This window comes from Rhinoraja longicauda, chromosome 16, assembly GCF_053455715.1.
Source record: "Rhinoraja longicauda isolate Sanriku21f chromosome 16, sRhiLon1.1, whole genome shotgun sequence".
In the NCBI taxonomy this organism is placed as follows: Eukaryota; Metazoa; Chordata; class Chondrichthyes; order Rajiformes; family Arhynchobatidae; genus Rhinoraja; species Rhinoraja longicauda.
In genome coordinates, this window is record NC_135968.1 from 19,675,740 (window position 1) to 19,692,558 (window position 16,819).

The following is a 16,819-nucleotide window of genomic DNA, read 5'->3' on the forward strand; positions in this document are numbered from 1 at the left end:
GCCTGATCTGGTGCAGTACTGTTCTAAGTTTAGATCATGACTCTTACATTAAACGTGTGATTGATGTCAAACTCCAGCTTCTCTCTGCATCCCTCGACCCAGCCGTTGTAAATGACACGGCTTCTTTCTCTGGGAACCCCGGCTGCGACTTTGAACAGTCGGCACGTGGCAGAAACAAACTTGCAGTCACCTGAGCAAATGAGAGAAAGTAAAATGGATCCTGAATCCTGCTCTGAATCCTGCATCAGTTTTTTTTAGAGATATAGTGCAGAAAGAGGCCTTTCGGCCCACTGAGTCCGCACCGACCAGCGATCCCCGCATTTTAATACAAGCCAACACACACGAGGGACAATTTACACTTATACCAAGTATACAAACCCAAGCCAATTAACCTACAAACCTGCACGTCTTTGGAGTGTGGGAGGAAGTCGAAGATCTCGGAGAAAACCCACTCGACCACAGGGAGAACGTACAAACTCCGTACAGACAGCACCAGTGGTCGGGGTCGAACCCGGATCTCCGGTGCTGCAAGCGCTGTAAGGCAGCTGCTGCATCACTGTGCTACCACCAGTCATCTCAACGTTAATCTCAGACTGGCTGCCCCTGTAACTGAACTGTGCCCAAGCCTTGTGGGTTAATAAGATCCACAAACCGACAGACGACAAACCTCATCACAATACAGAGCCAAGTCTTCATAACAGTCTTTACCTCTTTACTTTAGAAATACAGCACAGAAACAGGCCCTTCAGCCCACCAAGTCCGGCCCAACCAGCGATTACCCCACACACTAATGCTATCCTACATGCTCAGGATAATTTTACAATTTTACCGAAGCCAGTCAACCTACAAACCTGTAGGTCTTTGGATGCCAGAGACCCGGGTTCGATCCTGGCTACGGGCATTTTCTGTACAAAGTTCATATGTTCTCCTTGCGACAAGGTGGGTTTTCTCCGGCTGCTCCCATATTCCTCCCATATTCCAAAGATAACATATTTTGTGGGTTAATTGGTTTCTGAAAATTGTCCCTAGTGTGTAGGGGAGATCGATAGCTGGCATGAACTTGGTGGGCCAAAGGGCCTGTTTCCACACTGTATCTCTAAACTATTCCCTGTACTTCTATGTGCCTATCAAAAACGCCACTATCCTACCTGCCTCCACCACCACCCCTGGCAGTGCATTCCCCAGTGCCCCCACCACCCTGTGTAAAGAAACGCCCTGCACATTGCCATTAAACTTGCCCCCTCTCACCTTATAGCTATGCCCACTAGTGTTGGACATTTTCACCCTGGCGAAAAAGGTTCTGGATGTCTACCCTATCTATGCCTTTCATAATTTTATTTACAGGTCCACCACCGATTTTCCGGCAACTGGTGTTGCGGCACCTCCTCTAATCTGGACAAAATTACGAGAGCGCACATGAAATACCCTGCTAGAAGTCCCCCCGAAAATGTGACCCCCTAGGTCGGATGAGGTGGCCGATCTCGACCTCGTCGGGACTTCCTCACCGGCTGGCGGGTCAAATTTGCCCCCTGCGGCTGGGGCTCTGGCCTGGCTGGAGCCAGCAGATCCATTCCCATAGCCGACTTTACGGGCCAGCAGCCTGGACGGAACGTTCCGGTACCGTTGGACTCCTCTCGGGGGCCGTGACCTCTGTGGGTCTGGCAAAAGGGATAATCCAGAAAGGCCATGCCGGAAAATCGTTAGTGGACCTGCACTTGCACCAAGTTCCCCCCTCAACCTCCGACATTAGAGAGAAATATAATCTTACCAATTATCTGCTGCAGCTCTTCATTTTCCACGGGCACCTTGCTAGCAGCCACCAGTCGCGGATCACTGAAACCCACCTTCTTTGCGATGTCCACAAATTCTTTCCACCACAGAGCTCCACCCAGACACTCACCTAAAGAAAAACCATTTGGCAAATTACATTACATTCCGTTAGTTCCCGGTGGCCACCATGTTAATTTGTTTCCAAAACCAGTACAGTCAATGGATAGGATAGGTTTAGAGGGATATGGGCCAACTATAGGTGATATTCACCTATGCTGGTTTGCAGTTAAGCAGCATTTTCCATTTTAAATTCTCAAGACCGTTTTCAAATCCCTGTAGACCACTCCCCTTCCTATTCCTCCAACATCTTCCAATGTTACAACTCCCCAAAATTCCTGCACTTCCCCTAATTCTGGCCTCTTGATCAACCCGGAATATAATCGCTCCACATATGACCGCCCTAACATCATGCTCCCAAGTGCTGGAATTAATCTCTCTGCCCTTCTTTCCTCCCTTCAAAAAGCTGCTCAACACTTTGGCTGACCCTTCTGCCAATAATCCAAAATCTCCTTAGTTTAGAGTGCAGAAACAGGCCTGTTGGCCCACTGAGTTCGCTCCGGTCAGTTTTCACCCATACAATAGTTCTATCCGGCACACTAGGGGCAATTTACAGAATCCAATTACCCCCAAAAAAGATGCACATCTTTGGAATGTGGGAGGAAACTGGAGCACCCAGAGAAAACCCACGCAGGTCACAGGGACAATTCACAAAGTCCATACAGACAGCACCCATTGTCAGGATTGAACCCAGGTCTCTGGCACTGTAAGGCAGCAACTCTATCGCTGTGCCACCCTTGTGTGACTCTGCTTTAAATTTTGTTCAGTAATTCTCCTGTGCCCCATCTGCACGGTGGCACAGCGGTAGAGTTGCTGCCTTACAGCACCAGAGACCCGGGTTCAATCCTGACTATGGGTGCTGTCTGTATGGACTTTGTAAATTCTCCCCGTTAAATTTCTTGAATTTTTGGGGGCAATTCAGCAATTTCATGGTCAGCACCAAAAATCTCTTTCTTCTCACTTGCTGCCGAATCCAGCCACTTCAATTAATCTTTCTCAGTAACTATAGGTGAAATCAGATGTGTGTTTATATTACAGGTCCACCACCCATTTACCGACACCCTTGGTTCCAGAACCTTTCTAGATTATCCGCTTTGCCAGACCAGCAGAGGTCGCCGCCTTGGGAGACCCGAGATACGGGCTACAAAGATGGCCCCAGAAGTCGGTTATGGGAACGGATCTGCCGGCTCTAGCCAGGCTGGAATTCCAGAGCCCCGGCCACAGGGGGCAAATCCGACCCGCCGATCGACATGGAAGTCCCGACAAGGGCGAGATCGGCCGCCTTGCTCAGCCCAGGCGTCACATTTATGGGGGAACTTCCGGGGGGAATTTTGTCCGGGTTAAAGAAGGCATTGGACGACCAGTTGCTGGAAAATCAATGGTGGCCCTGTACTCAATAGAAATAAATGTATCTTGAATTAGCAGGATTTATTTCCACATACCCCACAAAACCTTGTGTGTCCTTGCAGCATCTGGAAGTTCACGATCGGCATAGACATCACTAAAGTACATTTCACCACCATCCTAACAATGACAAAACCAATTCCAATCAGTACCATGCAGTAACTGCAGCCCAACTGCCCCCCCCCCCCTGTTATATTTAATACATTGAGCTCTTTAGAAAAGGAATGATTTTGTGCTGTGGAATTTTCATTAAATCATCAACTAAAAAACATTTAATCACATAGAATAGTACAGCACAGGAACAGGCCTGTCAGCCCACGATGTCTGTGTTGAACGTGATGCCAAGACTAACTGTCATCTGCCTGCACATGATCCATGTGCCTCCATTCCCTGCATATCCATGTGCTTATCCAAAGGTTTATTAAATGCCACCTTCCTATCTGCCTCCACCACCACCCAGTATGTACCACCCTCTGTGTAAAAAAAACTTGCCCCTTTAAACCCCTTTAAACTTTACCCCTCAAGATTCGAAAGCGTTTTGTCATATGTCCCGAAACGGAACAGTGAAATTCTTACTTTGCAGCAGCACAACAGATATGTAAACATAGTACTCTGTAGACACAATAATAAACAACAAAAAGTTCAATATATATCAAAAAACTATAAAGTACAAAGACAAAAGCAAAGCCCCAGGACCTTAGTGCAATCAGGCAGTTTGTAGTTCAGACGTTAGTTGGAGTTCGTAGTGTTCAATAGCCTAGACACAAAATGCTGGAGTAACTTGGCGGGACAGGCAGCATCTCTGGAGAGAAGGAATGGGTGGCGTTTCAGGTCGAGACCCTTCTTCAGACTGATGTCAGGGGAGTGGGCGGGACAGAGATGGAATGTAGTCGGAGACAGTAAGCCTGGTGGAAGAACTGGGAAGGGGAGGGGATGGAGAGAGCGGGAAAGCAAGGGCTATTTGAAATTAGAGGTCAATGTTCATACCGCTGGGGTGTGAGCTACGCAAGGGAAATATGAGGTGTTGTTCCTCCAATTTGCGCAGGGCCTCGTCCTGACAATGGAGGAGGCCCAGGCCAGAAAGGTCAAATTGGTAATGGGAGGGGGAGTTAAAGTGCTGAGCAACCAGGAGATCAGGTAGGTTAAGGCGGACTGAACGGAGGCGTTCAGCAAAACGATTGCCGAGCCTGCGCTTGGTCTCGCCGATGTACAGGAGTTGACACCTGGAACATCGGATACAGTAGATGAGGTCGGAGGAGGTGCAAGTGAACCTCTGCCTCACCTGGAAAGACTGTCGGGGTCCTTGGATGGAGTCGAGGGGGGAGGTAAAGGGACAGGTGTTGCATCTCCTGCGGTTGCAGGGGAATGTACCTGGGGAGGGGGTTGTTTGGGTGGGAAGGAACGGGCTGACCAGGTAGTTGCCGAGGGAACGGTCTCTGCGGAAAGCAGAAATGGGTGGAGATGGGAAGATGTGGCCAGTAGTGGGATCCCGTTGGAGGTGGCGAAAATGTTGGAGGATTATATGCTGTAGGTGACAGCTGTTGGGGTGGAAGGTAACGACATGGGGGACTCTGTCATTGTTACGGGGGGGGGGGAGAGAGCGAGAATGGAGCTACGGGATATTGAGAAGACCCTAGTGAGAGCCTCATCTATAATGGAAGAGGGGAACCCCTGTTCTCTAAAATATGAGGGCATCTCCAATGACCTGGTATGGAACACCTTATCTTGGACGCAGTTGTGGTGTAGACGGAGGAATTGGGAATAGGGGCTAGCAGGGTGGGAAGAAGTGTAGTCTAGATAGCTATGGGAGTCACTGGGTTTGTAATAGATGTCGGTCAATAGTCTGTCTCCTGTGATGGAGACGGTGAGATCTAGAAACGGTAGAAGCGATGTCAGAGCCTGATGGTTGTAGAGAAAAAGCTGCTCCTGAACCTGGACGTTAGTTTTCAGGCTCCTATACCTTCTTCCCAATGGCAGGAGTGAAATTAAAACTAATTAAGGAACTGCCTATGTACGCCATCTCTGCCAGTTACTGGCCCTGCCAAAGCGAGGTACTGTCTACCCTATCTATGCCAAGTACTGACTATGTACGGGGTGTGCAAGAAGGAACTGCAGATGCTGGTTTAAACCGAAAATGGACACAAAATGCTGGAGTAACTCAGCAGGACAGGCAGCATTTCTAGAGAGAAGGAATAGGTGACGTCTCGGGGCAAGACGCTTCTTCAGACTATGTACCTTATCTGTCTCCGGCAGGGGAGCAGTGCTGCCCGAGCTCACTGGAGCGCCGCTCCCGCACCTCGGGGAAAAAAGTCAAAATAAACAGCGGGGAATTTAACAGCAGCCGCTTTGGTACCTAAATAATTAGCACTGCAACACTGTTGCCAGGTACTATGTACTGTCAAGTCAAGTTTATTTGCCACATACACATACACAATGTGCAGTGAAATGAAAGTGGCAATGCCTGCGGATTGTGCACAAAAAAAAATTACAGTTACGGCATATAAATAAAGTTAATGTAGAGAAGACAAAATTTAGTCCCTGGAGTTATAAAAGTTAACAGTCCTGATGGCCTGTGTTAAGAAACTCCGTCTCATCCTCTCTGTTTTCACAGCGTGACAGCGGAGGCGTATGCCTGACCGTAGCAGCTGGAACAGTCCGTTGCTGGGGTGGCAGGGGTCCCTCATAATCTTGCTTGTTCTGGATCTGCACCTCCTGATGTATAGGTCCTGCAGGGGGGCGAGTGTAGTTCCCTGACTGTCCACCCTGTCTCTGCCAGGTTCTTGCGCCAGTACTGACTGTTGCCAGGTACTGACTGTCCACCCTGTCTCTGCCAGGCTCTGACTATGTACCCTATCTATGCCAGGTACTGACAGAATACCCTACCTATGCCAGGTACTGACAGAATACCCTATCTATGCTAGGTACACGTCTGTCTATTTCCCCTCCCCAGATGCTGCATGACCGTCTGAGTTCCTCCAGCACTTTGTGTTTTGCTTAAGATTCCAGCATCTGCAGTTCTTTGTGTCTTCTTGGAAAAACCATCACACCCTCAGAGCAGGAAGAGACTACGTCTGTACCTTTAACACTCGATATGCCTCTTTCAGCACAGCTGTTTTATCGGGCGATAGGTTTACCACACAATTTGATCTGAAAGAAAAAAAATTAAAATCTGTGGTCTTTATACATAGAGATCTCCAGCAGAAGTTACACCAGCTGCATTCAAGTACAGCAGGAGCTGTGGTCTTAGTGCTAATGGAGCCGAAATCAACCCAGCCTGACAGTGAAAGGGCTACTCCATCCCTAGTTTGTTCCGGCACCTCAAAGGTAGCTGCAGAGTCAAGGAGCTGGAAGCTGGCCCTTTGGCCCAACTTGCCCATGCCGACCAAGATGCCCCATCTACACCGGTCCAACCTGCCCGTATTTGGCCCACATCCTTCTAAACCTTTCCTGTCCATGTACCTGTCCAAATGTCTTCTAAATGGTGTTATAGTATCTGCCTCGACTACTGCCTCTGGCAGCATGTTCCATACATCCACAACCTTTTGTGTAAAGAAAGGTTACTGCTCAGGTCCTATTAAATCTTCCCCCCCTCATCTTAAACCTATGTCCTCTGGTTCTCGATTCCCCTTACTCCGGGCAAGACTCTGTGCATTTACCCCATGTATTCCTCTCATAATCTTGTGCACCACGAGAAGATTGCCTCTCATCCTCATGTGCTCCAAGAGTCCCAACCTGCTTAACCTCTCTAAAACTCAGCCCCTCAAATCCTGGCAACATCCTCGTCAATCTTCTCTGCACTCTTCCAATCTTTTCCTGATTGGACCCACAAACAGAATAAATGGGCTCATTAATTCGATCTGTTTTAATCCATTAAATGTCTTTCAACCATCAGTAAACAATTAGAAATCCATGTGAATTTATTGATTTTATGTTTCATTCATTTTACAGCCAAAGGGGTCAACCACGTTAGATTTCTCAACCTCCCAAAAATTGGGGGAAGTTTACATTAACATTTCAAAGACAAATACTATAAATCTTTTTTTTAAACTTTATTTATTTTCTTGCTTTTAGTACCCCTACACTCCCTGCTCCCCCTCCGCCACAATCAATCTGACCAAAAGCATCACCTTTCCATGTCTCCAGTGATGCTGCCTGACCTGCTGAGTTACTCTAGCATTTTCTGTCTATCTTTTCTGGCATAAACCAGCATCTGCATCTCCTTTCTATTTCTATAAATCTACTGTTAATTTTATTTCTGTGCAATCCCCACTAAAAAGAGTAAACATTGCAAAAAGATTGGCAATTTGTAAAGGTATCCCTGTCTGAGGACTCTTTTTGAGAAATGCATCAGGGACATCAGGTATTGGCAAGATTTGCCCAGTAAATAACCTTTGTTCCCCGTTGCACTTCCCATCGTGACCTTAAACGTACCCGGTCTGTGATGGGACTGGCCCTTACATTGTTGCGAAGACCACTGACCTGACGCACAGAGCCATGCACAGGCTCTTTGGCCCACTGAGTCCATGCTAGCCAAGATGCACCCATTTCATACTCCCCACAATTCCACCTCCCAGATTCCGCCATTTACCTACACACTCGGGACTATTTACAGTGGCCCGATCACTCACCAAATTGCAAATAGGATGTAGGAGGTATTTCTTTAGCCAGCGGGTGAATCTGTGGAATTCATTGCCACAGACGGCTGTGGAGGCCGACATTGGGTACAGACACCATCCCCGACTTACGCAACAGGCGACTTACGTGATCAATTCTGTATTCAGTCCCTAGTGTAATCTAGGCTATATCCTCAACACTGCACGTTCACTCACATTTACATTGGAAATACGCCAGCAATGGCGGCGGTGCTTACCCAGAAGGGCACGCACTGCAGAAAGTGCCCCATCAGCGAGACAGAACTCAAGTGGGCAATGGCGGCAATGCTTACCCAGGAGGCCGTGCGCCACGGAAAGACATAGCTGAGACACTTAATGCTCAGTGAGTTATTTTGGGCAGGGGATGGGAACGTTGATTCCGACTTACATAAAATCTGACTTACATAAGGGTTGATGGAACATAACCGTTATGCAAGTCGGGGATGTGCATGTATTTTTAAACTGGAGATTGATAGGTCCTTGTTTAATAAGGGTGTCAAAGATTATGTGGAAAAGGCAGGAGAATGGGGTTGAGAGGGAAAAATAGATCAGCTACGATCGAATGGTGGAGCAGACTCGATGGGCCGAATGGCCTAAATCTGCTCCTATGTCTTACAAAATCCACAGAGGATAACATACAAACTCCACCTACACTACACTCGAGGTCAGGATCGAACCTGGGTGTCTGACACCAAGGCTGAGACTTCATCTGTGCCATCGTGCAAACGTACTGCTATTACTCTCCCGGTCGACAATCGCTGTGCACAATATTTTAATTGCCACAGATCAACAGCTAAAAGACGTTACGCTGCATTTTAACGTACATAACAACATCAAAGCTGTTGTCTTTCAGTCCAATGTCACCGAGTTTTTCGATGTAGCCTTGAAGGAAATCCACATTGGGTTTGCTGTAGCCAAACTTCTGCGTGTGATAGTCAATAAACTTCTTTGCCACTTGAATCTGCAAGACAATGCCAACGAGATGTTGATGAGAAAAGATTGTGAGAGTGGGGGAGGATGTAAAGAGGATCAGAGGGATGTGGACAAACTGAGCATGATAGAATAAATTGCAAAAGTGATTCACTCTGACGTGACTGCTAAAGGGTGAGAGACTGGATAACGTGATGTTCAGCGGCACCTGGGCGCGCTTGCACACAAGATCTCGGATTGCACAGTAGATCTCGGATTGCACAGTGGCACAGCGGTAGAGCTGCTGCCTCAGTGCGTCGGATGATGCTAATGGACGGGGTGATCGTCGGTCAGCACGGACTCGGTGGGCCGAAGGGTCAGTTTCCACGCCAAATCCCCAAAAACTAAAAAAAAGCAAGCACTGGCATGGCCGGTAAAGAATTTGCAGCAGCTCTCATTCTTTCTCCCCCCCCCCCCCCCCCCCCCCCCCCTCTCCCCCAGCTTAGAGCTCCCAGATTCTTAGAATTCCACTGAAGGCTCCCACTCGGCGTTCCTCTCTCCATGGTAATGGGTTGCCGTGCCCTCCCGGTTCCCGGAGCAACCCACCTGCTCGTCGGTCATGTCTACTCCGGTCACGTGACCTTTCTCCCCGACCAATTTGCTGAGCATGTAGCAGTCCTGGCCACTCCCACTTCCCAAATCCAGGACCCGGCAGCCCTCCAGGCATTCCGGGATCACGAGTCCACATCCGTAGTACCTGTCCAATGTCATGAAAAGCAATTACAAATACAGCAAACCCTTGTTATAAGGGACCATGGGGGTGAAATGGTGCTTATTATTGCCGATTGTCCGCTGTAAACATAGAAACATAGAAAATAGGTGCAGGAGTAGGCCATTCGGCCCTTCGAGCCTGCACCGCCATTCAATATGATCATGGCTGATCATCCAGCTCAGTAATCTGTACCTGCCTTCTCTCCATACCCCCTGATCCCTTTAGCCACAAGGGCCACATCTAACTCCCTCTTAAATATAGCCAATGAACTGGCCTCAACTACCCTCTGTGGCAGAGAATTCCACAGACTCATCACTCTCTGTGTGAAGATTCCACAGACTCACCACTCTCTGTGTGAAGAGTAAGGTACAGTAAAGATAGACACAAAATGCTGGAGTAACTCAGCAGGTCAGGCAGCATCTTTGGAACAAAAAGTATAGGTGACCTTTCGGGTCGGAACCCTTCTTCCGACTGAAGTGTTTTAACCCGAAATGTCACCCATTCCTTTTCTCCTGAGATGCTGCCTGACCTGCAGAGTTACTCCAGCATTTTGCGTCTATCTTCGATGTAAACCAGCTTCTGCAGTTCCTTCTTACACATAAGGCACAGTAAACCATCTTTATTACAGACCATGGAGGGGGAATAGTGTAATAGGAACTGCAGATGCTGGTTTAAACTGAAGATAGACACAAAAAGCTGGAGTAATGCAGCAGGACAGGCAGCATCTCTGGGGAGAAGGAATGGGTGACGTTTTGGGTTGAGACCCTTCTTCAGACTGGTTAGGGATAAGGGAAACAAGAGATATAGACGGTGATGTGGAGAGATAAAGTACAATGAATGAAAGATATGCAAAAAGGTAACAATGATAAAGGAAAAGGGATGGTGTCTGTTATTGCTGATTGTCCGCTGTAACAGAGTGTCATATGTGGCAGTTCAGGTGTAGAGACAGTAACATTTAGGTTGAGCAAAACTGCACTGACAGAGGTGCCTTTCTTTTCAGCTGAAACATTAAAGCAAAGCCTTACTTACTCTAAGATACAAAGCTCCAAGGTCTCAATACAGTACTACAGGCGGTGGCAGCAGGCGCGGCCTGGCATTAAGATTCGGTAAGTCCGCCTGCTACTACCGAAATCCGTTATTAATCTGTTCGTAAAAACGAGGGTTTACTGTACAGCAGGTTCCTTGAAAGGGCAGTGGAAGCAGAAAAGACAATCTCTTTTATAAAGCACTTGGAGGAGCGGCAGGGAGGCAGTGATCTATAGGGCTGTGAACCAAGGGTGATTGACCTGAAGTCCACGTTGGCTAGTGTGTGGCAGTGTCTCACACACTTTATGGGGTGTATTGTTTCAAGAGAGAACAGAGGTGACACTGATACTCGAAGGTATTTATTCACAAAATGCTGGAGTAACTCAGCAGGACAGGCAGCATCTCAGGAGAGAAGGAATGGGTGACGTTTCGGGTCGAGACCTTGCTTCAACTGCCTCCTTCGGCAACTCCTCCCATATATCCACCATCTACAAGTTTGTCTTTGGGATGTGGCAGGAAACTAGAGCAATGGGAGAATGTGCAGGCTCCACACAGACAGCACCCGAGGCCAGGATTGAACCGGGGCGCTGGCACTGCGAGGCAGCGGCTCTACCAGCTGCGCCAGTGTCATTTTGTTCAAAGACAATCTGGGACAGTCAATTCACGCTGACTTTGGCAGCCACATCCCGAGTCGAGTTATGTACAAGCTGTCGACTTGCTGCATCAACCGAACAATGATTGACCTTGAGCTTTCACACCGTGTCCTGAAGGAAAGATCAAACTTCAGTGCAAGTGGGGATATTATCGGATTATATCATACATTGTGCAACACCCCACTCATCATAAAAGTATAAAACTCCTGACTTAATACCATAAGAGGCTTTCAAAGTACAACACAAAAGTAACATGTCAGTGTAAACAATTGTGCATGTCCAGGAACAGGAAGAGTGAAGATTCAAGTCTGAGGGGCAAAGTTTAAAGCAAATGTGCAGGGCAGGTTTTTCTTTTACTCAGAGTGGTGGTGGCCTGGAACACGCCGTCAGTGGTGGTGGTGGAGGCAGATATGATAGTGGTGTTTAAAAGGTTATTGGATAGACACATGGATACACAGGGATTGGAGGGAGATGAATCATGTGCAGGCAGATAAGTCTTGGCATCATGTTCGGCAGACATTGTGGGCCGAAAGGACTGTTGCTCTGCTGTACTTCTGTTCGATAAGATATGGTGGTCCAAAGGGCCTGTTTCTATGCTGTAAAACTCTACGACTCCATTGATAATAGCACTCATTGGGATCATAAAGATAATGGAGATTTCAGACCTGGCGCTCACTTCCTCGTGAACATCTTTCAAGGCGTCCCGCACATACTTAGCGAGTCCTTTCCCTGGAGTGACACAGGCGTTCAGTACCAGATCATCCGTTCTCTGCAGCCTCTTCCCATAATAATCCTATTGACAAAGTCAGAGAGTGTTAGAGAGACATGGGTGTGGCTGAGAGGAGCCAGAATTTACCAAGCACGTTTCCCCTCACAGTAGCACAGGATTATCATAGTCATTCAACGTAGAAACAGGCCTTTCAGCCCAACTTGCTCATTCCGACCAAGGTGTCCCATCTATACTAGTCCCATCTGTCTGCGTTTGGTCTGTCTGTCTGTCTGTCTGTCTGTCTATCTATCTATCTATCTATCTATCTATCTATCTATCTATCTATCTATCTATCTATCTATCTATCTATCTATCTACCTATCTACCTATCTATCTCTACAACTCTCTGTACGAATGTTTGTGTGTATGTATGTTTGACCACAGCATAACTTTTATTGTTCGCACAGCCAAAACGGTACACCATAGCGCCACAATTTTTGCACCACCTTACTCACCATTATCCTGGCCATAATATGTTACAACTCTCATTCAAATTTAACCTACATTTTTAAAGTTACAGACATTTTAAAATGTAAAAATTCACTTTCTAACCCATTTCCTGAAACTACTCAGCGTATGACATCACAATCCTCCATGTTCGACTTCATTTGCTCCTCACTCGCCAAAACAAGATGGCCGCCGGCAGCGCTGCCGCACGCCCGCGCTCAGTCGTTCCCTCGCCCCTCACCCGGCCTCAGTCGTTCCCTCGCCCCTCTCACCTCACCCGGGCCCGGCCTTGGGACCTCGCCTCTCGCCCGGCCTCAGTCGTTCCCACGCCCGTCTCCCCTCGCCTCTCGCCCGGCCCCGGCAAAGACTCACACGTCGGCAGTCAGCGTTGAACGAAAGTGCTTTTCCCAGCCAACGGCTCCACGGAAGGGAGTGCGCGTGGCGGCCGAGTGGGTGGAGGGCGGGAGTGGGGGGAGCAGGAGGGGAGTGGGGGTGGGGGGAGGAGGGGGAGAGTGTGGGGGAGGGGGTCGGCGAGAGTGGGGGTGGGGGGACGGAGGAGGTGGGAGGGAGGAGGAGGGGGTGGGGGGAGGAGACAGTGCGGGTGGGGGGAGAGTGGGGGTGTGGAGTAGGGTGGGGATGGGGAGAAGGGAAGAGTGGGGGTGGGAAGAGTGGGGGTGGGGAGAGTGGGGGTGAGGAGGAGGGAAGATTGGGGGTGGGGGGGAGAGTGGGGTGTGGGCAGGGAGAGTGGGGTAGGGGAGGGGGGAACGGGGTGGGGAGGGGGAAATGGGGAGGGGGAATAGGGATGGGGAGGGGGAAATGGGAGTGGAGGCAGGGCTGAGGGAGTGGGGGTAGGGGGGCGTGGGGGAGGGGCACGTGGGGGTGGGGGCAGGGGAGGGGCAAGTGGGGGTGGGTAGGGGGGGTGGAGTGGGTCAGTGGGGGGAGATGGGGGGGATAAGGGGGATTGAGTGGGGGGGGGGTTGAGGGTGCTACAATACAGGACAGGCTTTGGGTCCAGGGCTCACTCACTCACACCCTCTCCCCTTCCCTGTCCCCCCTCTACGAGGAATAGGCCCAACGGGTCCACTTGGTCTAGTATCCCTTTAAACCTTTCCTGTCCCATGTACCTTTCCAAATGTCTTTAAACTTTTTATAGTACCTGCCTCAATGGCACCTCGCTCCATACACCCATCACCCTTTGTGTGGGAAAAGGTTGCCTCTCAGGTTCCCATTAAGTCTTTCCCTTCCACCTTAAGCGTATGTCCTCTGGCTCTTGATTCCCCACCTCTGGGTAAAAGACTCTGTGCATCTACCTAACCTATTCCCCTCATAATCTTATACCTCTATAAGATCACACCTCAGCGCAGCGTGCTCCAAGGAATAAAGTCCTAGCCTGCCCAACCTCCCCCAACAGCTCAGGCCCTCAAGTCCTGGCTACATTCCCGTAAAAATAAAAAAAAGCATTATCCTCCTAATCCCATAATGCATTCACCGTTGCAAATAAACCAATGGTGTCGACAGAGCAGATGAGAAAGTGGGATGACCTGGAACTAGTGTGAATGGGCGAACGATGGTCTGCACACTCGATGGGCCGAAGGGCCTATTTCCATGCTTTATCTCTAAACTAAACTAACCAAGTGGCATTAATAAACATAACCCTAACTAAGTTAACGAAATTACCTTGACATCCTCGTGAATTTTCAAATGTTGAGAGTATCCAGATGAAGATATACTGGAAAAAACAATTAAAAACCAATGATGAAAGGTTTCTCTCAGCCTTGCCTTTTCTGGGAGAAAGTCAACAGGGAGCTTTATCAGTTAAAAGTCCTGCTTTGTTAGAGACAGCATGGAAAAAAGACCCTTCAAGTCACTGAGTCCACGCCGACCACTGATTACCCATTCACACTAGTTCTATGTTATTCCACTTTCTCATCCACTCTTTACTTTAGACTTAGTGTGGCAAAAGGCCCGTGCCAACCAGGCAGATACAACATTTAAAACACATTTGAACAGGTACACGGATGGAAAAGGTTTAGAGAAATATGGGCCAAATACAGGCAGGTGGGATTGATGTAGATGGGGCATCTTGGTTGGCACGGGTAAGTTGGGCCGAAGGGCCTGTTTCCATGTTGTATGACCCTATGAGAGAAGGGGAGGAGGAGGGGATCCCAGAACCAAGACATTGGGATTCCCAGAACCAAAGACGTGTGAGTTGTAGGTTAATTGACCTCCGCAAATTACCCCTATTTGTGTTGAGAGCGGATCAGAAAGTGGAATAACATGGAACTAGTGTGAATGGGCAAACAATTCTCCAACAGTGGAAGGATGTTAGGGTCCCCATCCGAAACGTCACCTATCAATGTTCTGCGGAGATGCTTCCTGACCTGCTGAGTTACTCCAGCACTTTGTGTCTCAAGCATCTTTGGTATAAACCAGCATCTGCAGTTCTTTGGTTTTACAAGGAGGATGGAATCTATCGAGCGATAGACCTTAGATGACATTTATTTTCTCTCCTAATTCTGCAAGGGAGCATCCTACCAGGGGAACCTTATCGACTTCTCTCGCCACATATGCTGCCCGGCTTGCTGAGTGTTTCCAGCACTTTTGTTGCAATAAGGCGAGTGCAATAAATTGATGACTTATTTCTCTTTGCAAAATTTTGCATCCGCTCGCTTGCCTGCACCGGGTGCACGAAGCGCTTTGCTGGCTTGGTCAGGGTTAAGGGAGAGAGGCAGCACCGTACCTTCCAGCAGAGCCCAGCTCTCGCTCCTGCGCCGCCGCCATCGTCGCCTCCGTCCCCCAAACTCCAGCGCACTTCCGCACCGCCACGTGACACCCCCGGGCCAGCGGCTGTCAATCATCTGCCCTGAGCCCAGGTTGCTGTTCCAAGACGGCTCCACCTGGTTTTAAAATAGAACCTCCTTCCACACTCTGTGGGTGAATTGTACAAAGGTCAGAATCATAAGAGCTGAAACAAATAAAAGAATAATGCAAAATAAGCAGGGTGCAAGCTCACTTTCCAACGCTGCATGTGTTTTCTTTGAAGAAAAGGAGGCTGAGGGACCACATAGTAAAGGTGTATAAAGGAGTGGGGTTTTTAAAATATAAGACCAGAGGACATAGATTCAAGGTAACGGGAGGGGGAAAAGATTTAATAGAACCCGAGAGGCGACATTCTGACAGTGTGTAAAAGAGAAGTCACAAGGACATAGGTTTAAGGTGAGGAGCAACTTTTTCACACAGGTGGCGGGTATCTGGAATGAACAGCCTGAGGAGGTAGGTGCTACAACAGCATTTAAGAAACATTTGGGAAAGTACATGAATAGCAAAGGTTTAGAGGTATATGGGCCAAACACAGGCAGGTGGAATTTGTGTGGATGGGGCATCTTGGTTAGTGTGGACAAGTTGGATCGAAGGGCCTGTTTCCGTGCTGTATGACTATGATATTTGGACAGACAAATGGATAGAAAAGGTTTAGAAGGATAAGGACCAAATGTATGGGATCTCAGCTTTGATCCTGACCTTGGTTACTGTCCGTGGTGTTGACATGTTCTCCCTGTGACCGCGTGGGTTTCTTCCGGGTGCTCTGGTTTCCTCACACATTCCAAAGAAGTGCAGGTTTATAGGTTAACTGGCCTCTGTACATTTGCCATAGTGTGTAGGATACGAGAGTGGGAATAATATAGAACTAATGTACAGGTGATCGATGGTCCTGGAAAGGATGTTTCCAGCAATGAGAGAGTTTAGGACCAGAGGGCACAGCCTCAGAATAAAAGGACATACCATCAAAATGGACACGATGAGGAATTTCTTTAGCCTGAAGGTGATGAATCCATGGAATTCATTGCCACAGATGCTTGTGGAGGCCAAGACATTGGGTATTTTTAAGGCAGAGATTTCTAGATTCTTGATTAGGAAGGGCGTCAAAGGTTAACGGGGAGAAGGCAAGAGAATGGGGTTGAGATGGAAAAATAGATCAGCTGAATAATGGCGGAGTAGACTCGATGGGCTGAATGGCCTAATTCTTATCCCATGTCATGGTCGGCGTGGACAGGGAGGACTGAAGGGCCTGGTTCCATACTGTATTAATAATGTAAACAAACTAAACTGCCAAGCAGCAGATCGTTGGGATTTAACACCAGAACAGTGTCATTCATTTATTCAGTCTGATACAGAGTAAAGCTCTCTAGATATGTAGGAATGGGACTTTGAGTACAATCGCTTACTCAGACTATTCACTGTGAGATTTTTGATTGTCCATGGGCAAATATATATTTAAATCATAAAAATGAGTGTACAGTAT

The 16,819-nt window shown here is 48.3% G+C and overlaps 1 protein-coding gene across 1 annotated transcript in view; it reads right to left on the reverse strand.

Annotated features, from left to right (window-relative positions):
- as3mt (arsenite methyltransferase) overlaps positions 1–15,432 on the reverse strand; it is a 28,995-nt gene extending 13,563 nt beyond the window's left edge. The window contains exons 1-9 of the mRNA XM_078413370.1: positions 15,260–15,432; positions 14,197–14,248; positions 11,969–12,096; positions 9,459–9,609; positions 8,768–8,904; positions 6,369–6,438; positions 3,330–3,411; positions 1,769–1,900; positions 48–190 (exon numbers count right to left, since the gene is read on the reverse strand). Coding sequence (XP_078269496.1) covers positions 48–190; positions 1,769–1,900; positions 3,330–3,411; positions 6,369–6,438; positions 8,768–8,904; positions 9,459–9,609; positions 11,969–12,096; positions 14,197–14,248; positions 15,260–15,300 — 936 coding nt within the window. The 5' untranslated portion in view covers positions 15,301–15,432. The remainder of the gene's footprint in view (positions 1–47; positions 191–1,768; positions 1,901–3,329; positions 3,412–6,368; positions 6,439–8,767; positions 8,905–9,458; positions 9,610–11,968; positions 12,097–14,196; positions 14,249–15,259) is intronic.
- Positions 15,433–16,819: the final 1,387 nt, after the last annotated feature.